Below are 26,041 nucleotides of genomic sequence, written 5' to 3'. Positions count from 1 at the left end.
AACAACAAACACAAACACAAAGTCAAACGTTTGATTTTAAATGTAATTTCAATTTCAAATCTTCATACTTCAATCTTCAATTTGAGAATAAACATCCGTTATACAGCCTTATTCATAATTAAAATTATTATGATAACTAACGTTTCACAGAGGTTTAGAAAAGTTTTATTTTGGAAATAATTCGATAACTCTTGAACGACTGGAGGAGATATATTAATGAAATTTCACATAGTCAGTGCTGAGATGTTTTTGAGTTGATTTGTAATATAATATGGGATCATAATTGAAATGGGATCTAGTGGTTGGCCCACCAAAATTACTCACATCGGGCTTACAAATTACAAATCAACGCAAAAACACCTCAGCACTTACTGTGTGGAATTTCATTAAGATATCTGCAATCGTTCACGATCTACCGAATTATTTCCAAAATAAAACTTTTCTAACTCATTGTGCGCCATTCTGCTATCTTTATCTTATAGAAACTCACAAAAAAGTTAGCAGCTCCTTAGTTAACATTGAATTTTTCATTGTGAATAACGCTGCTATTGCTTACTACTATTTCCCTTTCTTTAGGGACTATTAGACAATCAAATATGTATGAAAATTAGGGTGACTTCCGTGAAAAAGTTGTGTATGTTCCATAAAAAGTGTTTGTTTTGGTGGGCTATATCAATCAAAGATAAATAGGTCCATTTTTAGGTTTTTATGATTTTTTCATATTTCCGGCAAATTACTTTAAATTAAAACAATATAAATCTCATTTAATTTCATCGAAAAGTTCATTTTCCATTTTTCGAAATTCAATCTAGTTAACATTTTATGATCTTGAATATATAGCTAATATATAGATGAGGAAGAAAATAGGTTTCGAGAAATTCAAACTAGATTGAATTTCGCAAAACGGAAAATTCAGTTTGGTTGAATTTACATGAAGTTTGTAACGTATTAATTTAATAAATTACTTTAAACAATTTTTATATCAAAATATAATAAACAAACTAAACTTTAGTATTACTGGTACCTACAACCGGAGCCAACCTAATCTACATACATCTATGTATCTAACGTCATGTTAGACTAATAATGAACTTGAAATACACGTTCATATATGTTTAATATTTAATGATTTGCAAATTTTTGATGTATTACATATATTTTTACATTCTTAATTAGCATTTAACTTTACAAATTCTATCCCAAAAGTTTCATATAAACATTTCATTTGTTGCTAGAATAATATAAAAAGTAAAAGAAAAATAGTTTTTACGGTGGCCTTAAACTAAGTAAAATACATAATCTATAGTTAGACATGTCATTAGATATGTTTGATCGTCTAATAGTGCCTTACAAATTGACAACAAAAATGTTTGAGTTACAAAATATGTATGTCTGTATTTATTTACACTAAGGTGACACATTTATATATGCAAACAACATTTATTACCCCTACCCTAACCTACCCATTTCATTAAACATTAATTCGCTCAGTATTTTAGTTTTTGTTTTTTTCTTTTTTCTTTTCTCTGTCCTATTCAATTCATTCGATGTATTCTATAAGTTATTTGAGCATTGTTGCATTAAAATACTCAATATTCACAAACAAAATACTCATTTACTAAATTCATAAATGTAAATTTTAATTTATTTCAAAATAAAATGTAAAAAACTCGGCATCCCATAGTTTTAATAATAATAATAATGATAATACTTTTATACATAATAAAAAAAAATAAAAAATAGTACTCGTATGTAATAATTATCTACGGAAACCAATCGTGATCACGTCGTACAAATTCCAGTAAGCAATTTGATCGATTTTACTTTGCCGCCTACATATTTGTACATATTTATTAGAATATAAATGAACTTTTAGTTGTACATACATAAATACAATCTTCATTCATACGTTTATTTGTTTTTATATACACATATTGTTGGATTTCAAGTACTTTTCCGTTAATGTTAAATTTTTATTATCTGATTATATTTTAATTTGTTTTAATAAATAAAGAAATGGTGAAATCACAAAACTAAATTAATAAATACATGTCTGTTACCTTTTTGTTTTTATTACTTTGGTATGTATTTCAAATATTTCAACTCATGGCTTAACCAAACTGCAAATGAAAGCAAGAGCAATGATCCAGATTGATGTGCAGCTGCCAATGAAACGGGAACGTGATGAAGGAGTGTGGTAATGCCCAGAGTAACTTGCAGGCAGCCAACTAAAGCTGCAGCATTTATGGCCCAATAAGCTCGTCGAGGAAGTTTGGTTGTTTTTGATAGTAACCACATGGCCGATACCAATGTCACTGTGGAAATACCCAAAATACGATGATTGAATTGTACTGTTGTGGGATTCTCAGTTATATTTCTATTCACTGGTTCAAATGCTAATATATCGTCTGGTATCCACTTGTCTCCCATTTTGGGAAAAGAGTTGTACACCAAACCAGCATCCAAACCGGCTACAAATGCACCCGAGAAAGCAGTTAGAAATATAAGGCCTTTGGCAGCGTATGCTAGTCTCTTGAAACGTAATGCTTTGCTGGTTACCGAAGTGATTGACTCGGCTGGTAAGAGTCGTTTCAAGCCCTGTGATAAAAACAATGTATAAAGAACAAATGCAGCACCCAAATGCATGGCCAAACGATGTTGAGACACTCGTGGCACATCGTTAACATCCTCGAATCTATTTTCAAGTCCCGACTTGACCATATACCAGCCCATCAAACCCTGGCATCCTATTAATGTGCCCATTAATAACACAAATTTTTTGGTTGAACTATTAAAATAGTTCTTCTTCCAGAAATACGCAGCAGGCAACAAAAATACTGCTCCTATAGCACGTCCCCACATACGATGTATGTATTCCATCCAGAAAATGGTCTTAAATTCGTCCAATGTCATGTTTGCATTTTTCCTGGGATTGTAATACATTTATCTTATAATAAACAATATGCATACAGGTAGGTATAGATTATTTTCATTAAAACTCACATTTTAAATTCTGGATATTCCTGATACTTGGCGAATTCCTCTTTCCAATCCAACTCTGTACGTGGTACTTTCTCACCCAACAACTTCCAACTCACCATGGAGAGACCGGATTCTGTCAGTCTTGTAACACCTCCAAGTACTACGGCTAAGTAAACCATACCGCCACAGCCAATCAACCATTTCCCGACAATTTTATCACTTGGTTTAACATGTTGGTTATGACATATTCTTACCGGTGTTTTCCTAACAGGAAAAGACTCAAGAAGTGGCTGAAATACATGTAATTTGTTAAGTAATTTACAAAAATTAATTAATAATAAATATTGTTTACCTTGGATATTCCTTGGGTTCTAAAATTCCTAATACCTTGACTTAAAATATGTTTATTGCAGTGATTATAGGAAATATTTATAGTTGTATGTGCAAATTTCACAAGCCGGTTCATTGTTTTCTTCGTTTATTTATAAAATCTGTGTATTACTTAACTGAATTTATGTTATAACAAAACACATGCACTTAATACTATTTTATTTTATTTTTTTTTTATTTTGTCTTTTATTGCATCACTCTGTTATTAGCAAAACAAGTAGAACAGGGTGTTCAATGTATATTTAAATTAAGCACAAATGTTTCGTTAAATTTTTGACGACAGTAAATATATAAATCTGTATATATGTATGTATGGTTGTTTCTTTATTTCCTTTTCCTAACACTTGTTATTTATTAAACGACGTACAGTAAAGTATAATATAATAGCAGTAAAATGCAAATCTATTACAAATCAGCTTTAGACATTTTTTTTTTCAATTTATTTTGTAATTGATTAAACAAAATCAAATGAATGAAGAAGAAATATTTTCATTCATATGGATTAGATTTGAATTGATAAAAATTTAACCATTCCACCCAACAAGTTCTAAAGCCCTAAAAATTCAAATACTTAATACTTAGTATTCATTTCATATTGATATTGTACATATATTAGTATAATTGGCCAAATGTGGCTTAAGCAGGACAACCTCGATTTTTAATATAGACAATATGGATACATAATGATAGATATTTCAAAGACCTTTGTAACGACGTATATAAGACCATAGTAAGTTGGACCTGCAATGGGTCAAAATCGGAAACAAATTTTAAACCGAATTTTTTTGTTTTACCAAAAGTTTTTTTCGCTAAATATTAAAAAAAAATTTAAAAATTATAAAAAAAAATTAAAATTTAAAAAAAAACAATTGGACAAAATTTTTAAATCAACTTAAAATTAAAAAATCAACTTTGGAAAAAAAATTATTTTTGTTTACCTAAAAATTTTTATTTTGAAGCATAATTTGGTGAAGGGTATATAAGATTCGGCACAGCCGATATAGCTAGTTTTTAATAGATTTTTTATTGGATAAAAGACGAAATGCGCCAGATAGGATTTGATTTCAGACCTATGGTTTCTTGAGGAAATTTTCTTAGAATTATCCGTAGTTTGCTTTTCTGCTATGCGATTTTTTTGATCGTCCTTACAATTCGACCCGGCCTAATATACATATGTATGTACATACATGCATATATTATACTGGATTATTATATATAGTTTATGCGATATAACCACGTACGACTGTCTGTTGGCCACAAATTAAAAAAATCTTAATTTTAAAAATTATTCGAAAATATAAAATATTCGGTTTTTTCTTTTTATCAAAATATGTATATTATTGAATATTTGTTATTATATTTGTTATTATTAAATTAGACCGAAGTCTAATGCAAAATGTCGGAGGTATTTGTTTTAAGAATTTTTTTTGCAAAAATAATAAATAAATAAATTATGAAAACATGTGATTGTAAAATCCACCACAAATCGATTTGTTGAATGGAAATTCATGAAAAACAAATACATATGTAATATTTTTTTCTTTTTATCAAAATATGTATATTATTGAATATTTGTTATTATATTTGTTATTATTAAATTAGACCGAAGTCTAATGCAAAATGTCGGAGGTATTTGTTTTAAGAATTTTTTTTGCAAAAATAATAAATAAATAAATTATGAAAACATGTGATTGTAAAATCCACCACAAATCGATTTGTTGAATGGAAATTCATGAAAAACAAATACATATGTAATATGTTGAAAAGTAGAATCGCTACAGATAAAAAAAAATTCTTATACGTCCTTACACTTGGTAAAGAGGAGAGTAATTTTAGAATCAGTTAAGTGTTTTAAGCTATTTTAATTTTAATTAAAAAAATAATAAAATTTTGTAGTAGGTATTTGAATATTTTTTAAAAAGTCGTATTAAATTTATTTTGTCTATAATAAGTACATAATACAATATAAATAAATAGTAATTTGCATAAGAAAATCAAATTAAATTATTATTTCGTAATATTACAATACACCAGATTTGAATCGTTTAATATACAAGTGTTGTATGTTCCATTTGCCGCATCAGAATTGTTGAATCATATTCATCAGTGAATTTTTATACCAATTGATTGAGAGTGCTAAAGCTGGCTGAGGTTTTGTCAATTTCATCGAAATTCTTCTTGATCTTGGGCGATTCATTCGATAACTGGAGTTCGGGGGAAACTGTAAAATAGACATTACTATCATTATCGAAAATATGACTACATAAATAAGATAAATGTGTCTGTGATTTTGTTTGATTCGCACATTGAGCCACTAATTTCGACAACAAGAGCTTTCTGTAAATAAAGAAATTTTAAGAAAAAAAATATAGAAGTTAAATGTAGTTAATGTTTAATTTAGTTTTAATTTATTTTCATATACATATGTATGTAGTTGTTGCTGTTTTATTTTCGGGAACAGTTTTAATTTTACCTTAACATTGTGGAATCCGCATTCATGTTATTAATGTAAGCTAATTTATAAGTTGAAATAGAAATAATACAAGTACCAGAATAAGTTTTAGTATTATGTTAATTATTGTCCTTAGTTAACATCCATAGATAGATACAATGTGTTTGTATGTATATGTTTGACATGCCATAAAAACATATACATACATATGTACTACATACTATATATATAATATACAAAATAAATAGAATACATATTAATATTACATACTATATACTATATACAAGAACTCATGCACGTTCATCTAAATATAAATTAAATTTAAAGATTTAAATCATTTGGTTTATTTTTTGATTATTAGTAGTCATGCATCATCATGCTTTGGGCCATGCTTTGGGTCGATTTTTTAGATTAAATGACCGCCTCCGATACTATCTAAGCTTTTCTTATCGACAAATCTTTTGGGATATGTATATGGTAATTCATAGATATTCAAACCTCGTAAAGCATTTAAACTAGGCCTCTGACGCTCATCACTGTGATAGGGTCCAAGCACATAAATGGGATAGCGATCGTGAATAGAAGCAATATTTTGTAAATTGCCTCCACGCATTGCACCATAATCCTCCTCAGATGCTGCATAGAAACATTAAAAATAAAAAATTAATTCAATTCAATATAGATTTTTTGAATACATTATTAATGCATCCAATTACTTACACAATGGAGTTAAAGAAACCTTTAAAAAAATTGTATGTAATTAATGAATTGATCTTTTAATTGTATTTAATTAAAATTTATTACCTTTTGAGGCATTCCCATCACGGACGCAATGTATATGAAAACTGACAGTAGATACAATAATTTCATTTTGAGTTTCAAATATTATTTTCTATATGACAGTTGGTGACTTAGTATTTAACTGTGCTGCGTTCAACGAATCACTGTATGCCAATCTTCAGAATGTTCCTCCTTTTATATAAATCTGTTACACGTACTTGCATTAGAAATTGTACACATTCATATGTAGTAGTAGTTCGGTATAATATATTTAAAACATTAGTCCATATGTATGACATTTCTATATCCTCAAACATCGTCGCAGTCGTTGTGGTAAGTTCAATTGCTAGAGTACTGAATTACTGAATAGTACTCACTCATATTCCTCCCACTAAACATCGTACACACTTAGGTACTTACATATGTATTTCAGTGGTATGAATGTACGAGTAGTAAGTATTTGGTTTACTTTAGTATTAAATTGTATTTTAGTAACTAAATGTTATTGTTTTAAGGATTTGTTACAGAGTGTTCTAAGCCATATGATCAAACAACATCAGCAGACACCATATTTGGCGTAAAAACAATACAAATATTTGTTAGTGGCTTTTGTTTAAACCATAATATAATGTGCGGTAAAAATCAACTTAACCATAAATTTACAGATGTTATGATGGAGATGATATGATGTTGACGATGGTTGGCTGGTTGGTTGGTTGGTTGGTCGGACGGACTACGACACTTAACATTAGATAACATTGCTGCCATGCATATGTACATATTCGTAGAATACACGAACGAACGGGAGAAAGAGCAAAACAGCCAACAAACAGTCAAGTCAAGTCATGTCAATTCATTAATTCAGTCATCAACCAAAACTAATGGTTTAATTTCATTACACACTTTCTTGTTGGTTGCATTAATTGTAAGTATTATTTATACATATTTATACATACTCTTACATATGTACATATATGTATATGTAATTAATTATTTGTACTTATATTTTTATAATATTTATTTACATATGCTGGAGTCGCATAACGAAAGGTACTTTTTTAAAATTTTGGGAAATTGATTTTTTCTAGAAGATTTCAACTCAAATATTATAAAAATACCAAAAAAATCAATTTGTAAAAAAATTCGAAAAAGTACCTTTTGTTCTGCGGCTCCTCATATGTATGAAAACTACTAGTATATACTTGTCAAAACAATAATTTTGATACCCATATTGACCATGTTTGAAACATGATGCTTACGAGATTAAATGTCCGATAGATAACACGCAAAGAAATAGGAATGTTGAAACTAAAATAACACAAAAAAGTAAATTTTGAATACAATAATTTATTAAAATGAAAATGATTTCAAGCGTATGACCACCGTGGCTGTTCGTAACTAAGCCCATTCTGGATGTCCAATGTTGAGCCACTTTTTCGAACATTGCTGGTCGTATGTCAAGAACAATGCTTGCCTCCAATGCGTCAATTGTTGCTGGTTTATCAGCATAAATCAGTGACTTCAGGTGTCCCCACGGACGACCTTGGAGGCCAATTGACAGGTCATTTTTGCCAATTAAGTTATTGCCAAATTTTGATTTCAATAAATCGGTTGCGATCGCCGTATGGCACGTAAACCACATATCGCCCGGATCAATGTCATTCTATTTTCAAAAAAAAAATTATGCGGTCTTCATTTATCGTAACGCGAGATCCGGCTTCATTTTTGAAGAACGGTTGATGATGCCATCAACCTTATCTAACGGTGCCATTTTCTAGATGCATTGGAGTCTGTAGGGTGGTATGTTGTGGATTGGTCTCACTCTATCCGATTTTATTAAAATCGGACTATCGGTTTAGAAGTTATAGATTTATTTCCATATTTTTTTTCATTTACCCCACTGTGTAGCCACCAATGCATTGCAAAAAATACTGTTTGTGTTTATTTTTGGGCTGGCGGCATGGCATCATCGGACCATATTTCCTTTAGAACGACGTTGGCCAGGCCATCATCGTCAACGGCGAGTACTTTAGATTTTTGATTTCCAACTTATTTTGGAATGAATTTGATGATATGAATGAAGCCCAACAACATGTGGTTTCAACAGGATGGCGCTACGTGACACGCGACTCATGGCACATTTGACATTCTGCACGAGCGATTTGAGGGAATGGACATCTCACGTGGAGGTGATGTGAACTTGCCACCGATATCGGACTTTTTCTTGTGGGGTCGCAGGTCTATGCAAATAAGCCACAAACCACAACGGCTATCAAAGCCTACGGTCGAATTCAGCCTGATTTATGCGTCAGAGTCATGGAAAATTGTACATTTCGGATGTGCGCCACCCAGTTAAACCGCGGCGCGGACATTTGCACAATGTTATATTACATATATAATGTCATCATAGGTCTTTCAAAATAATAAAAAATATCGATTAAAGATGGGAAGCGCTTAATGAACGACCCTTTATAAAGAGATTTTCAATTTTGAGCTAATTTCTGAATACAGTTTCTATAATAACTTTTATCCAAATACCTTTTTAAATTCGTTGATCATGTCAGATGTCTGGATTTCTTATATCCAGAGTGCATTACAATACCAATTTGATATTTTTATTGAGATTATTTGCCTAGTGCGGCCGATAACATGTAACTTTTAAACCAGATTTATTTGAAACGTGTATCTTTGGTGGTATACGTTTTAAGCTCAGACGGCGTCAAAAACATGACTATTTGCCCAAAATCGTCGCTATATTCGGCTGTGCCGATTCTTATATACCCTTCACCAAATTATACTTCAAAATAAAAATTTTAAATATTTTTAGGTAAACAAAATTCATTTTTTTTCCAAAGTTGTTTTTTCATTTTTTGGAAAAAAAAATTTTTCGAATTGTTTTTTTAATTTTTTAAATTTAATTTTTATACCCTTCAGCTTCGTGAGAAGGGTATATATAAGTTTGTCATTCCGTTTGTAATTTCTACATTTTTCATTTCCGACCCTATAAAGTATATATATTCTGGATCCTTATAGATAGCGGAGTCGATTAAGCCATGTCCGTCTGTCTGTCTGTCTGTCTGTCTGTCTGTCTGTCTGTCTGTCTGTCTGTCTGTCTGTCTGTCTGTCTGTCTGTCTGTCTGTCTGTCTGTCTGTCTGTCTGTCTGTCTGTCTGTCTGTCTGTCTGTCTGTCTGTCTGTCTGTCTGTCTGTCTGTCTGTCTGTCTGTCTGTCTGTCTGTCTGTCTGTCTGTCTGTCTGTCTGTCTGTCTGTCTGTCTGTCTGTCTGTCTGTCTGTCTGTCTGTCTGTCTGTCTGTCTGTCTGTCTGTCTGTCTGTCTGTCTGTCTGTCTGTCTGTCTGTCTGTCTGTCTGTCTGTCTGTCTGTCTGTCTGTCTGTCTGTCTGTCTGTCTGTCTGTCTGTCTGTCTGTCTGTCTGTCTGTCTGTCTGTCTGTCTGTCTGTCTGTCTGTCTGTCTGTCTGTCTGTCTGTCTGTCTGTCTGTCTGTCTGTCTGTCTGTCTGTCTGTCTGTCTGTCTGTCTGTCTGTCTGTCTGTCTGTCTGTCTGTCTGTCTGTCTGTCTGTCTGTCTGTCTGTCTGTCTGTCTGTCTGTCTGTCTGTCTGTCTGTCTGTCTGTCTGTCTGTCTGTCTGTCTGTCTGTCTGTCTGTCTGTCTGTCTGTCTGTCTGTCTGTCTGTCTGTCTGTCTGTCTGTCTGTCTGTCTGTCTGTCTGTCTGTCTGTCTGTCTGTCTGTCTGTCTGTCTGTCTGTCTGTCTGTCTGTCTGTCTGTCTGTCTGTCTGTCTGTCTGTCTGTCTGTCTGTCTGTCTGTCTGTCTGTCTGTCTGTCTGTCTGTCTGTCTGTCTGTCTGTCTGTCTGTCTGTCTGTCTGTCTGTCTGTCTGTCTGTCTGTCTGTCTGTCTGTCTGTCTGTCTGTCTGTCTGTCTGTCTGTCTGTCTGTCTGTCTGTCTGTCTGTCTGTCTGTCTGTCTGTCTGTCTGTCTGTCTGTCTGTCTGTCTGTCTGTCTGTCTGTCTGTCTGTCTGTCTGTCTGTCTGTCTGTCTGTCTGTCTGTCTGTCTGTCTGTCTGTCTGTCTGTCTGTCTGTCTGTCTGTCTGTCTGTCTGTCTGTCTGTCTGTCTGTCTGTCTGTCTGTCTGTCTGTCTGTCTGTCTGTCTGTCTGTCTGTCTGTCTGTCTGTCTGTCTGTCTGTCTGTCTGTCTGTCTGTCTGTCTGTCTGTCTGTCTGTCTGTCTGTCTGTCTGTCTGTCTGTCTGTCTGTCTGTCTGTCTGTCTGTCTGTCTGTCTGTCTGTCTGTCTGTCTGTCTGTCTGTCTGTCTGTCTGTCTGTCTGTCTGTCTGTCTGTCTGTCTGTCTGTCTGTCTGTCTGTCTGTCTGTCTGTCTGTCTGTCTGTCTGTCTGTCTGTCTGTCTGTCCGTCCGTCTGTCTGTCTGTTGAAATCAATTTTCTGAAGGCCCCAGATATCTCCGGGATCCAAATCTTCAACAATTCTGTCAGACATACTTTCGAGAATTTTGCTATTTAAAATCAGCAAAATCCGTCCATAAATAACGGAGATATGAGCAAAAATCCGAGACAACCTCTGAAAATTTCATCAAAAAACACAATGTATTGCATGCTTTGACAAAAAAGCAACAAAACGTATGTTTTTGGATGTACATGCTTTGCGTATTTTGTTTTTTTTTGTGTTTTGTTTCTTTTGGAGTTGTTGTTGTTTTTTATACAACTAAACGTTTGTTTGGTTGTGTGTTGGTTTTTTTGACAAAAAAGCAACAAATTGTATGTTTGGATGGCATGCTTTGCGTATTTTGTTTTTCTTTTGTGTTTTGTTTCTTTTGGCGTTGTTGTTTTTTATACAATTAAACGTATGTTTGGATGTGTGTTGGTTTCATTGGCTTGCGTATTTTGTTTTTTCTTTTGGTGTTTTGTTTCGTTTGGCGTTGTTGTAGTTTTTTGTGTTCTTGATAAATTTAGGATGCTGTACGCTGAAAGTGGGCAATGTACATACATACCTATATACTAATTATAAAAAATAATAATGCATCCACAACAAAGGTGAAGGGTATATAAGATTCGGCATAGCCGAATATAGCACTCTTACTTGTTTTTTTTTAATTTTAAAAAATTTTTTGGTTTGTTTTTCAATTTTTTTTATTATTTAGCGAAAAAATACTTTTGGTGAAAAAAAAAATTCGGGTTAAAAAATATTCTTTCCGATTTTGACTATTGTCTTATATACGTCATTGCAAAGGTCTTTGAAATATCTATCATTAGATATCCATATTGTCTATATTAATGACTTATTAATCCAGATATAGGTAAAAAATAGCACCTTAGGCGGAAGAATTCCGGAGATATTGATGTATGTAAGTTATTTGGGGAAAGTTGATTTCAACAAACAGACAGGCGGCTTAATCGACTCCGCTATCTATAAGGATCCAGAATATATATACTTTATAGGGTCACGAAGGTGAAGTGTATAAAAATTAACATCTGTATTTTGAATGCATATGGAATTATCAGAAATCGGATAAGTTCTCTTCCTGTCTCCTTTTTAAATTGATTTATCACAAAATTAAAAATTGTTGATGATAAACACTTTTGGACCGATGTGAGCAAAACCATACACTGCACTCGAATGATCGCTCGTTATCGAATGTCATCATTATAAATTTCTCTATATTTTATTCGATATCGAATAAGACAATCCCAAAAATATAAAACACACGCACATTCATATTTGCTCGTATAATAATGCGAAAATTAACCCCCAAGTATATTAAATTATTCTGAGTACAAAATCTAAGCGATTTTGTTTCGGCTCAGAGAGTTTTAACAACCTTCCAATTTATCCAGCCCTTTCCCCATTCATCCAGCTTGTCAACTCAACATTTGGTCCTTCGAACCGGAAAATCAATTACGATGTGAATTCACTAAAATCTTAATTCAGAAATAAAAGTTTCAACAATTTATTCCAATTATTTAAAATTATTTAGCTTCATTGAAAGGCGCTTATTTGAATTCAAATCTAATACAAATTGTATGAAAATACTTATTTTTTTCTACATTCAGTTTTGTTTTTAATCATTTACAAAATTAATTGAAAAGCATTTTTGTTATAGATATGAATAGAAGAACAATTGAAGCTAATTTGTAATGAATTTGAAAACTTGAATAATTCAATAAGGAATTAATTCTATAAAGAATGAATTCTCAAACGAATAAATAAAATTATGTGATTGAAACCGATTTTGAAAACGAATAGTTTTGAAATCGAAAATGGCTGTAATGAATATTAGTACTTTCGTTAATGTGCTTTTAAAAATTCCAATTTCTTACTTTTCCATAAATTTTTCTCTTTTTTGATGACAAAATTTATTTTAAATTAGTTGATATTTGTCGCCTGAGCTTATTTTGTAAGGAAATAATAACGTTTTAAAACTGGTCGATTTCCATCGCATACCTGTTTATTATTTTACAATAACTTTGTAAATAGTTAATCATTCATTTTGATACTTTTAACTTAATTTGTGTCACAGTTCAATTATTCCTAAAATCAATCGAAATTCATCACACGTTTTCAAATCGATAAATTTTCATGTGTACCTGGGGCCGATTTACTGCATTCGTGCATGCTATAATCCCAAATAAGAAAATTGCAATACGATAAATTTTACACGATCGCGAATGCGGTTATTTGGACCCTCTTTTTTACAGTTTAACAGTGTTATCAAATCAAATCAAAGTATGTGTATTTTTTAAATGACCTTCTCAGTATGTTGTGCTAAATGCAAGCATTTTTGTATGTACGTCCTAGAAGTCAACACCTCATCCTTGAACTCATTTCACCAGTGCACACTATATAATACATGCATACATACATACATATGTATGTATGTATTTACCATATTATATACATGTACATATATGTATATATAATATACATAAATATAACAACTATTGCAATATCAAATAGAGAGAGAGATAGAGATTTTGAGATACTTTTGACTGAAATGTCTAATTCTAAGAATTTCTTTTATTTTTTTTTTTTAATTGAATTTTGTTTGTACATTGAACATGACAAAATAACAACAACATAAATTGAGGGCCACATTTATTATTTTCCATCTCAAATTAGTAGAATAGTATTTTTTTTGTTTAGTAATAGGTAGTGTAGATATTATTACGAATAGTAATCTAAAACATTTTATATTTTTTTTTGTTTTTAATTCAATTGAACACTTAAAAGCTAATCGTCTGTCATTTTTTACCACCGGGAGCTGATGTTTTTAGCACACGATGGCCCGGTGCTGTTGGTGACAAACTTAAAGGTGATGGAATGTCCTGGCGCTTATCCTGAATGGAGAGTGGTAGAAATTGTTGCTGACGTTTCTTGCTCAGCTTATTATTTTCGTAACCATGTTCGTGTTTTCCATATAAAATTGCCAGATGAACAACACAAAAAAGACCAAGGCTCTGAAAAATATTATAAACAAAATATGTAGTAATTTTAAATATACATACAGTGAGCCTCAAAAGTGAATATACACCAAAAAATATTTGATTTTTTTTAAGATAATGAAAATCCTAAAATTTATTCATCGATTAAAATTTTAATGTTTCGGTTTGTTAGAGATTGAGTTGAATAATAGTTTCGGTTGTAAAAAAAAAAGATTTAAATCGGACTATAATGAATTTCATGATCCTAAAAAAATCAAAAAAATCGCGAGTGTTTACTCACTTTTGAGGCTCACTGTATGTATATGCACTACATTACATATCGTTACCTTAATATAGAAAGGCCCTAACTCATGCTTTTTTTTTTGTAAGTCCAGATTTTTGTTTATTTCGATAAATGGTCCGCTCTTGACTTAAAAAAGCACGAGTTATAGGGCCTTTCTATTTTATATACATATGCATATTGTACATTCGAATTTCAAATGTGTCCCCTAGAAATGGGAATTGTAATGATTCCGGAAATAATTCAGCTCAATGTTACTTTAAGCATTATCTTAAATTTCTACAGTTGGATTCTCTTAGATGTTCGAATAATTTAATTCAATTTGAGCTTAATTTACTAAAATATTAAGTCCATAAATCCATTGCCAACATTCAATTCTTTAGCTCCATTCAAAGGCTTTTATCTAAATCCGTAATGGAATTAATTCGTAACTGAATTTATTGAACCTTTGAATGATTCAAGTTTTGTTAATTCAAGTCTAATACAAATTTAATTAAAATAATTTTTTCTTCATTCATTCAGTTTTGTTTAGCTTTTAAACATTTACATTTAATTAATTGAAAACAAATTTACTTAAGCCTTTTTAATTGAAGAATAATATAATCCCTTAATATACATTTTAAATAAATAAAACTATTTTATAATGGATTTGAAATCAGAAAGATTTGAATGATTCACTAAGGAATTAATTCGATAAAGAATGAATTCTCAAAGGAATGTATTTAATATGAGGGTGCCCTGCAAAACATGAACAATCAGCCGAAATATTTTGAGAATCATATGGAAACATATCAAATTCGAATGTGTGTTTGTGAAAGAGTTAATACCTGGAAAATGGCAATGATGGCAGCTCCGAATGCTGTTATTAACAGTGTGTATTTGATTTGTTCTGAAACTACAGCCAAACAACCCCTTTTGTAATGTGTATCACAAGCTGATTCATATGCGTGTTCTGGCCTGGAACAACATGACCATGGCAAGGACAAGCGGCGATAATCCAATGGTCCATCCACACCACAGCATTGCAACTATTTGAAGAAGAAAAAATGAGAATTGAAAAAAATTTTAATTTCATACACATTTTAATGTAAGTACGTACATACATAATATCACATATTTATAAATATTATTCAATTTAAGAATCAAGTTTACGTATACACATAGTAACTTAATACAATGATCAATGCTGGACAAAAGTAACCAAACAAATATTGACATATACATAAATAAATTAAACTAATTTAATCACTCTCTTAAAGAGCTTAGTTTTCTAATAATATATATTTTTATATCCATCACCAAAAAGAGAATTTTGTCATTACGTTTGTAACACATTGAATTCAGCATTCTTATAAAATTCCAAGATGATTTAGTTATGTCCGTCTGTATGTTGAAATCACGATAGGGTCCAGAAGGAATCACATAGAATCACAAAACGTCATAATTTACCGCTTAAACTAGCAAACAAATCCAATCTTAAAGTATTTTGTAAGAATAAACAAATCATATGCCCAATTCACAATTGGTGTCGTAGCGTTGTATCGTTGTATGTCGTAATTTTTTTATTAATGTGTTGTTTTTGTTTCGAAAAATTAGTTTGAAAAATATTTATGACATACAATGCTACTACAATACGACATCAATTGTGAATTGGGCAATAAAATAATAAATATGATGCATAATTTAATAACTCTAAACGATAGAAATATGACTTACCCCAGTAACACGAAGTCTGGTTATGTTTTAACTAATAGTTATACTGACAGTTTTCATACGAAAATTATTTTAACCGACAGTATAACTATTAGTTAAGGCATAACCAGACTTCGTGTTAACGGGGGTAAGACAATTATCATATAACTTTCTGATCATATTGTATGTTTTTACTTACATCTAATATTTACTAAATTTGATTAATTGTTGGACTCACTTCCTTAACAGAATATTCATAACTTTAACCCCCATTAACACGAAGCCTGGTTATGCCTTAACTAATAGTTATACTGTCGGTTAAAATTAGTTAATAAATAACCAGACTTCGTGTTACTGTTTTCATAAAAATATCGTTTTTTAACGATTTATATGTTTTTTCGCATATATGTATCTCAGCCATTTATGGTCCAGTACGATCGGAATAAAAAGTGTCTGGAATTTCTTTCCATAAGAATATTCCCAACAAAAGAAATTATTTAGCTTTATTCAGAGGCTTTTATTTGATTAGAATTCATTTATTGTAGAATTAATTAATAATGGGAATTAATTCATTTGGATGGTTAAATTCAAATTCAATACAAATATCTTATCTTCATTCAAATTGTTTTTATTTTGCTCTTACAAGATTAAGCCTATTTGTAATAGATTTGAATTGAAGAATAATTGAATCATTTTTCAATAATGGATTTGAATTAAAGAAAACTTAAATGGTTAAATAAAGAATAAATTCTCAATTCTCAATATGAATTAAGTCGTAATTAATTATTTAAATGAATGATTAATGAATTGGTGTTGCAAATGAAAATTTTAAAAATTGGTCATTTTATGTTATTACAAATGGTGAAGGATACACAAATATGATAATTTTCTACTGATTTTAAATTACGATCCCCTTTATACAGTAAGTATAATGGGTTAAATTTAAACTTAATGTCACTATCTCTATGTGGGTTACTTTAAACTTAACATTTTAAAGGATTTTATTTTTCCAGATTTTTATATGTCGTAGATTTTTGCTCATCTCAGTAATATAAAGGACCTATATTTATATTGCTGATTATCAATAGCGTAATTCTCGAACGTATAACTGATATGTACATTAATCTCATTTCATTTTCAAAAACCAGTAAAAATTTTCAAATAATTGGTCTGATCTGAAATCTGATTAAGTTCTGAATCTGAAAAAATGCGTAAATCGTTTCGAAGAAGTACTTTTTCAAATCAGAATATGTATACACAAATTTAAACCAATATTAATGTCATTATTTTATATATCCTTACAAGTTTTAATAAGCATCTCAATAATTCCTTTAAGAACTTGAAATATCAGTTTGTGTTAAGTCGACCTACTAGAAATGTTATTACCTGATGCAGAAACAGGAAATAAACACAATCATAGAGAATAGACATAGAGCGGAAACTCTTCTGTCAAAGACCTAACTCAGTTGTCAGAAACCTAAGTGGTAAGAATGTATTAGTAGAAAAAACTATGTGAAAACGTGATTATTTTGAGTACAATTTTTGTTTGAGTTTTTTCTAGTTTCCGCTCTATGCATAGAGAAGCATAGAGCGGAAACTAGAAAAAAACTCAAACAAAAAAATTACTCAAAATAATCACACATATGAATGTTGTTTTTGTTTTCACATAGTTTTTTCTACTAATACATTCTCACCACTTAGGTTTCTGACAACTGAGTTAGGTCTTTGACAGCAGAGTTTCCGCTCTATGGCTCTATGTTTCTCTAGTATCCGCTCTATGTTCTCTATGGTTTTGGTTGTGATAACCGAATTTATTGATAATGAAATGATTCACTCTAAATGAAGAAAATATTTTCTGGTGACTGAACAATTTTAATTGGATTGACAAAATTTCGGTTGCATAAATCGTACTCGTGTCAACTGATTTTCTGTTGATAGTATCACAACCTAAACTAATTACTCAGTGTGACTTAATAAGGAAAATGTTTATTCAGTAGGTCGAGACAAACAGAAATTTGAAGTTCTTAAATAGATTTTCTAAAAAATATTGTTTTTAATTTTTGTCTCAAAATAATTGGCATCAATTTAAAACGTTAAAATTCGTATTTTTAAGGCTTTACACCAATACAGTGAGTGTCACTCAAAATCGTACAAAATATTTTTTTTGTAATATTATGAAATTATACAAGCAATAATAGGTGATTATATAAAAAATTGAAAGTCATTTTATTAATTGGAACAAAAAATATGTATTTCAACAAAAATGTTAACAAAACCTCAATTCGTTAAAAAAAATATTGATGAAAATTAAAGAACATCACAAAATTCATATTTCACTTAAATTCGTACAATTATATTAAATTATAATTAAAACTTTAAAAATTAAAAAAAATGTTAATATTAAATAATCCCAATATTTTGTAGGGTATCATTTGCTATTTTTTAATGCCTTTACGATTTTAAATGAAGCGTTGATATTCTGGGCACTGACAGTTTTACCCAATTTTTTTTATTTGTGGATAAGGGCAATTAAAATTATACCCAATTTTCTGATAGGTAATAGCACACACAATATAAAAATAGCATTTTAAAATATTTCCAAAACATCTACTTTCTAAAACTAATGAATAAAATTTGACTACGATGGTGTACGATTTTAAGTGACATTCACTGTAGTTTTATGAACACAAAGTTCAATCTGAAATATTCTATGGTAGTAGATTGAGTGCGTTTTTGTGTATACATACATAGATACATAGATACATATATATGTATGTATGTATATAAATACCCTATTTATGTATATAATATATATGTATTTCTAATTTTTTCAAGGTTACCTGTGATTGCATTCTATTCCACAAATGTAGGTTATCAACCTTGGTCCTGGAGAATTTGTCCAAGAACTCAACGAATGAATCGTCTATGTAAATCTCTACAGATGATGGTAAATGCTCTCTCATGGCTAACGACCAGCCGCATAATAAGAACTGTATTAAGATGTTAATCACCAGGAATGTTGCAAACTGTTTTTTTTTTAGTTTTTAATAAACAAAAATATATGTATAGATAGATAGATAGGTACATGGAATATTAATAAAGTTCAATGTATATAATATACATATGTATGTATGTACATATGTTTGTGGTATTCGTATAAAATGTACTTACCATACCCAAAAGACATCGTTTCTTTTGGTTGGTAGCCTGACAGCCTATCCAGCAAAGAATAAACGTACCAGGACCTAAGCACAACAACAGAGCTGCTGGTGCCCATAGCCTATTTTGCACTACCCCATAGTGTCCCGAATGGCCCCACAATAGTGATGTTCCCAAGAATATTTGAGCACATCCTGTTACCTACATATGTAAATATAATGAATGATAAGTATGTACATATATGTATGTATACAATGTAATATTTAATTATGTGTTTGAATTAATAAATTATTTATTGATGTTTCCATAGAGTTTGCTTTGTTTGTCATAGAAAATGGCATTTAAGGTCATTTGCCTATATTTGCGAGAGATGTGTATCAAAAACATGCTCTGAAATCCATACCCTACCCTACATACATACATACATATTATTGTTTATTTATTTCCATAATATAATGCATTACCCAGCAGTTATAAAAGTAGTCAATGTATCCATCCCTTAATTGTTACAAATGTCTAATCATTTGGTTGACTCCAATTTATATACATATTTTGTCGTGCCGTAAGTTAATTGTCACTTTAGTATCTGTAAGTAATCTAGCGTGTAGTCACTTTAAACGTTTATATATTTAATATATTGGAGAGTAGTCGGAGGAAGATTTGTTTACAAGCAATCGATTATTTGACTGTCTAGGAAATGTCTTTTAAACTGATTATTTTAGATCAATTAGCTTCCTGAGATTAGCACCCGTAAGTGTTAAAATAACTAGTTATGTAGATAAGCAAGTAACCGTTAAGTAGCTAGTGAGGTAACGTTTTGTGAATTATAGGTAAAATCACTAGTTCGGTACAGTCACCCAGAAATGCTGGGTAGTATCTATGTATGCATGCATGTATTTAAATATGTGAATGAATGTGTACTATATACACAAACACATCTACAAACATTAGTATGTATGTATGTATGTATGTTGGTATGTTGCGCAACCATGTTTTCTATTATTTACCATCAACTCGATTTTTATTTAGTTATTTATTTATTGTTTTATTATTTTACTAATTCATCAAAGTTGCAATTGATTTGGAAGAAAGTGATGCAAAATATTAATAATAAAAACTTACCGCTAATAGGACAATATAACAGTAAACCATATATTTAAAACATTTTATACGTTTTGTTAATGCCATCTCATTGGTTTTTGGTTTAAAATACCAATATGTGTGTGTGTGTTGGTCTATTTATTTATTTATATTTATAATTACTCCCCGCCCCTTTGGTTGGGTTGCTGATTGGTGGTTATAATCTTATTTGATGTTGTTAATTAATTATTTTATCTACCGTTTATGTTTTGCAAATTCACTTTTATTTTATTTTTCTTCTCGAGTTTTCGTTATCCTTCTTGTTCACATAATGCATTCATTTGACTGACTAATAATGTTTACAAGTTTTGAAGCACTTTTCAACAATGAAGGAATGATTTTTTTCTTTTTTGGGAAAATTTTTGTTGCAGTAGATTTTGAAAATTAAATTATAAAAACAATTCAATTGAACCAAGTAATAAAAATTATAAGAAATCAGTTGTGGTAATCAGTAACCAGACTTTTTCTTACATGGCATTGTTATACTGTTTTCAATTTGAACAGTGAACGCATTATCTATAACCATATTTACGCAAATGAATGAAACACTTTGTACATGGTTGTTTTTGTCACAATGATATGTGTATTTGGTATATTATCCCATCAAGGGATCATAAACGGCAGTTATTTGTTTCCTTTTTAAAAAAGAAACAAAAACAAAAAATTATTTTATATTCGATTTTAAGGAAACTTATTTAATTAATGTGGCTTTCACGTGAATATATAAATTTATATTTTTTGTATGACCTATGCATATAAGTGGTTTCTAACATTATATTATAAAATCGTTTAAAAAAAAATACAAATCTATTACAATTTTAACAAATTATGAAAAAATTAAAAAAAAATTTAAATGTTTCTTTTAATACTTTTCTTATAATTCTTTTTACAAGACCATATGAATTTTAAACAATATATTTTAATGTTATATACATTATTCTATCATAATTAGTTAAACATTCATTTATTTTTAATTACCAGTTAATCTATTACAATACAAATGTGTCAGCCCAGCAAATTTGACAGACACGTGCTAAAAAGCAATTTAGTACAATAATTGGTTGGGTTATATCAACTCTGTCAACTACATCTAACTTCGCTTCGTACATTTCTTTCTTTTTCGTTCTTCCGGCCAAAGAAGACAAATCAAAATGGTGCGTTTTGCTAAAAAATTGTGTAAAAAATTAAAACTTAAATTGTAAACAAAATCTTAATTTTGAACTTAATCGTTTGTTATATTAATAATTTAATCAATATTTTGTTCTACAGTGTTTATTTACATAACAATTGTTTGATCAAAGTGTATTAATTGGAATTGTTTTATCATTTAAGACTAAAAAACGCCGTAATGGGGGACGTTGCAAGCACAATAGAGGACACGTTAAGGCTGTCCGTTGCACAAACTGTGCCAGATGTGTCCCCAAGGATAAGGCAATCAAGAAGTTTGTAATCCGTAACATTGTCGAAGCTGCTGCTGTCCGTGACATCTCTGAAGCTTCCATTTGGGATTGTAAGATATAACTGCATATTTTATCATACTAAGTATTTGGTTAATTGACATAATTTCTATCTATTACAGCTTACATTCTACCAAAATTGTACGCAAAGTTGCACTACTGTGTGTCATGCGCAATCCACTCTAAGGTCGTAAGAAACAGATCCAAGGAGGCACGTCGCATTCGTACTCCTCCAGTCAGAACTTTCCCTAAGGATATGCAACGTAACCAACCCAGAAAGTAAATCTACTGTATAAGCATATTAAACAATAAATGCTAAATGCGTAAAAAAAATATTTGTTATTATTTAAAGAGATGTTTGAGATAATTTTGTTTTTTCATGGCATAACCCTACATTATAGATAGTGTTTTTCTATGCCCTACAAGGCAAATATACATTCAAATGAGAACGTAAGTGGGGTGGTAGTAAATTTTGTACCCGTTCAATTACGAACTTCTTCCTACCACTAAAAAATATTTAACGAGTTAGCATATAAACAAAAGCAACGGGAGTTTACTTATAATGGATCGATTATGGATGGCAACCGAACTTCAGTTGCGTTGCCAGAGGGCAGCCACCTAAAAGTAGTCAGTTGTCATCTGTAATACCATTTAGTCAACTGAAATTTGGTTGCAATTCATAACCGACCCATAACTTTATTTTACAAAATTAATGTAGGATAACAACTGAAATTTGTTTATAAGTTCAAGACAGTGAGTGGTAAAATTAATTCGACAATCTCAAAATCGTCTTAAATTTGATACCTGATAACTAACATTGATTGAGTAACTAAAGCTCTGAAACAAAGAAAATTTAGTTTTTTTATACAAGTCTGACGTACTGCATCAGAACACGTCTAGAAAAAATAATTTGAAAATTAGGTAAAAATTTTATCAAATCAAGCAGATTCATTAATAATATTTCAATGCTCATAAGTCAAACTAAATATGTATTCCTTTTGAAAAGGTATTTTCAAATATCATATCCATTTTCGCTACAACTCAAATTTTCATACATGGATTTTAATACCATTATCGTATTCTAGCAAAAAAAGTTTAAAACAATAATCACATATGATTGAGTGTAGTTTTTGTTTTATTGTTCTAAGTATGTATGTATTTTCATATCTTTCGGAAAAAAGTAAATAATTACCGAAACCTTACAAATTTTAGAACCGAATTCTCAAAATAATCACTATTTGAGTATTTATTTATTCTAGGATCTCCTGGTGGCCGAAATTCGACCACTTTTATGGAGAGAATTTTGAAAAAAAGAATTATTTATATATCTAGAGAAGGAAACCTTTTAAACCAGATATGTTTCATCAATATTGGTTGACAATAACATACTTGAAAGTGTACCACAAAAAAACGTGTGGCCTATTTATATATAAGATTGCAATTAATGTTTACAACATGTCCACTAACGTTGCAACCGTGTTGTACAACTTGCAAAAATATAAAAAGAAATTAAGCAAGATATCATGAAAATGTTGGATACTAGGGATAATTTTATCAAACCTTACACGCAGATTAAGTTTGCTAAAAATAGTATTTTTTATAATTTAAATTATTTATAGAATATCGGTAATGACATGATTTTTACTATTATTCGGTAACGGTAATTGCAGTTATTTCAGTAACGATATCTTAGCGGTAGTCCATCTGAAAGGGCATTTCAGGGGTAACGATAGCTTGCCGATAACGGTAGCCAACCTTGTTAAATAAATTTATATTCTTCTTTAATAAAATGATAAAAATACATACATATGTATAGTTATGTATGTATATATGTATAAGAGTACGTTATTTTCAAAGTTAGTTGTTTCAAAAAAAATTACTAGTGGTAATGCTATATTCATGTTTTGAACTGTATGAACTTTAGTGTGGTTCAGAAGTGTCCTAGATTTTGATATAAACATTAAATGTAATCATATCTAAAATCTTTAGAATTAAAACTTATGCAAAAAAAACTTTACAAATCATGGAAGGGCCTTTTTTAGAGTTAATACGATCGATCATTAGAATTAATTATCTTAATTGCATTTGATTTATTTTTTTAATAAACTAAAAATCACATTTTTGAAAAAAAAAATGTAGTGAATTTTTGAGCTTATTTTTTATTTTATTTATTCAATTGTAATATATATGTACATGTAGCCATTTGGCCAAATTTTCCTCAAATTCGAGATTTTTGGTATAAAATCTATCAAACTTTGTTTATATTTCTTTGTTAATTTAAATGTAACGTATTTGTTTCTTTTAAGAAAAAATATAAAAAAGTATAAAAGTGATCGTTTTAAACAATCAACGGAACAAATCAAGATCTCCGTAACAGTTTATATTTTCATAATTTTTTTTCTGTTAATATTCACATTTTCTGTCGGTCTTCGGCCGGGTGAAGGGACTTTTAACTCTGGGGTGTATCGAACACCGGCTTCGCTAAAATCACTTTTTCTGTATATCAAAATTTTCTGAAGTACTGTCATATAAATTCAAAAAGGAATTTTTGGTTCACAATATTAATAAACTGTACCATATTATATATCATATTAAAGGTATAGTGAAGCACTATTCAATGATACCCATAACGATCAGTTTGTTTTCCAAATATATGAGAAATGTACTATTATATGTATTGACTTTAAATTCCTATAACTCTTAAACTAAGAGAGAGCAGGCAAAAATATTAACGTTTTTGTGCTTCTAATTATGAGAGCTATCAACACCAAAAAAATTATAAAAATGCAAGCTGTTTCGCTGATCTTGATTTATACCCAATATAATATATATAAATAAAATATGTACCAAGGCGTATTTAACAAGGTGACAGCAGTGGCGAATTGAAATAAATACAGGCGAATTCACTTATTTTTTATATATGGAGTTTGACATAATGGCGTTCCGGCGAATATTTTTTATATATGTAGTTTGACATAATCACGTGCTAGTTCTGTAATCAGCTGTTCTAGTGAGGTCACCTTATTAGATTCGCCTTGATATGTACGTTCAAGGCGAATTTATACAAGGTGGTGGTAGTTCTACAAAAACAACAAATGGTCTTAACAAATGTCAAAAAACAGAAATTAAAAATTAAACAAATATGTATTAAAACTAAATATAGTGTAGATAATTGAATAGTGAGGGCTTTACTTATTTATGCAAAATATAAATATTTTGTTAATTAGCTTAGAATATGTAGATATTGAAGTATAAAAACAAGCTTTGACAGGTGTTAGAACCAAACAAGCGAAAAAAGAGTAATCAGCTGATTGACTGACTCCACCTTGTATAAATTCGCCTTGTGTACGTTGATGTGCTCCGTGAAAGTAAATTTCAGGTCTATTTATTTTCACACCTGTTTTTGATTTTAGCCAAGGTGCATTTAATAAGGTGCTATCGGCAGCACAGCTGATTATAGAAATAGCACGCACAAATGTCAAACTACATATATAAAAAATATTCGCCCGTACGTCCGTATGTCAAACTCTATATATAAAAAATAAGTGAATTCGCCTGTATTTATTTCAATTCGCCACTGCTGTCACCTTGTTTAATACTCCTTGATTTTAGCTTTCTGCCAAGGCGAATCTAATAAGGTGACCTCACGAGAACAGCTGATTACAGAACTAGCACTAGCCATTATGTCAAACTCCATATATAAAAAATAAATGAATTCGCCTGTATTTATTTCAATTCGCCACTGCTGTCACCTTGTTAAATACGCCTTGCTTTCTGCTGTTCAAGGCGTATTAACAGTGACATCAGTGGCGAATTCTAATAAATACAGGCTGATTCAATTATTTTTTATATATGGAGTTTGGCATAAATGCGTTCGGACGAATATTTTTTATACGTGTAGTTTGACATTTATGTGTGCTATATCTATAATAAGATGTGCTCCCGATGACACCTTATTAAATGCACGTTGATCACCCTCTATTGACACTGATAGGGTGATTCGAATAAATGACTACTTTAAACATTATTTGTTTTATAAAAGCACATATAACACCCCCTATCTATACTTAATACATTTTTATCATGATAAACGTCAATGTGGTTATCAAGATAAAAAATTATCAGGTGTGTTATATCTATATATTTATTAGTATTTTTCAAATACCAATATTTTTGGAATTTGTAAAGCCGTTTTCCGCTTCTTCAATTTAACTGTTATTTCAAAATTTGATTATATTTATTTAA

General features: G+C 30.4%; 4 protein-coding genes across 4 annotated transcripts; 1 reads left to right on the top strand and 3 right to left on the bottom strand.

Annotated features, from left to right (window-relative positions):
• Positions 1-1,728: 1,728 nt before the first annotated feature.
• Positions 1,729-3,513, bottom strand: LOC135961633 (heme A synthase COX15). Its single transcript, XM_065513160.1, has 3 exons — positions 3,335-3,513; positions 3,004-3,272; positions 1,729-2,926 (listed from the first exon to the last, which is right to left on the bottom strand). The coding sequence occupies exons 1-3, from the start codon at positions 3,446-3,448 to the stop codon at positions 2,074-2,076; spliced, it is 1,236 nt and encodes a 411-aa protein (XP_065369232.1). The 5' UTR covers positions 3,449-3,513; the 3' UTR covers positions 1,729-2,073.
• A 1,784-nt stretch (positions 3,514-5,297) lies between these two features.
• LOC135961027 (uncharacterized) lies at positions 5,298-6,767 on the bottom strand. The gene is made up of 5 exons (XM_065512488.1): positions 6,629-6,767; positions 6,545-6,563; positions 6,323-6,460; positions 5,846-5,885; positions 5,298-5,709 (listed from the first exon to the last, which is right to left on the bottom strand). Exons 1-5 carry the CDS (start codon positions 6,692-6,694, stop codon positions 5,487-5,489), a joined length of 486 nt encoding a protein of 161 aa, XP_065368560.1. The 5' UTR covers positions 6,695-6,767; the 3' UTR covers positions 5,298-5,486.
• Positions 6,768-13,704: 6,937 nt separating this feature from the next.
• TM4SF (Transmembrane 4 superfamily) lies at positions 13,705-20,797 on the bottom strand. The gene is made up of 5 exons (XM_065512002.1): positions 20,322-20,797; positions 19,212-19,400; positions 18,881-19,066; positions 15,176-15,376; positions 13,705-14,083 (listed from the first exon to the last, which is right to left on the bottom strand). Exons 1-5 carry the CDS (start codon positions 20,385-20,387, stop codon positions 13,868-13,870), a joined length of 858 nt encoding a protein of 285 aa, XP_065368074.1. The 5' UTR covers positions 20,388-20,797; the 3' UTR covers positions 13,705-13,867.
• A 548-nt stretch (positions 20,798-21,345) lies between these two features.
• On the top strand, positions 21,346-22,129 carry RpS26 (ribosomal protein S26). Its single transcript, XM_065513608.1, has 3 exons — positions 21,346-21,493; positions 21,672-21,849; positions 21,919-22,129. The coding sequence occupies exons 1-3, from the start codon at positions 21,491-21,493 to the stop codon at positions 22,077-22,079; spliced, it is 342 nt and encodes a 113-aa protein (XP_065369680.1). The 5' UTR covers positions 21,346-21,490; the 3' UTR covers positions 22,080-22,129.
• The last annotated feature ends 3,912 nt before the right edge of the window (positions 22,130-26,041 follow it).

This window comes from Calliphora vicina, chromosome 5 (assembly GCF_958450345.1).
Source record: "Calliphora vicina chromosome 5, idCalVici1.1, whole genome shotgun sequence".
NCBI classification, from domain to species: domain Eukaryota; kingdom Metazoa; phylum Arthropoda; class Insecta; order Diptera; family Calliphoridae; genus Calliphora; species Calliphora vicina.
This window is presented reverse-complemented; position numbering and strand designations above follow the sequence as displayed.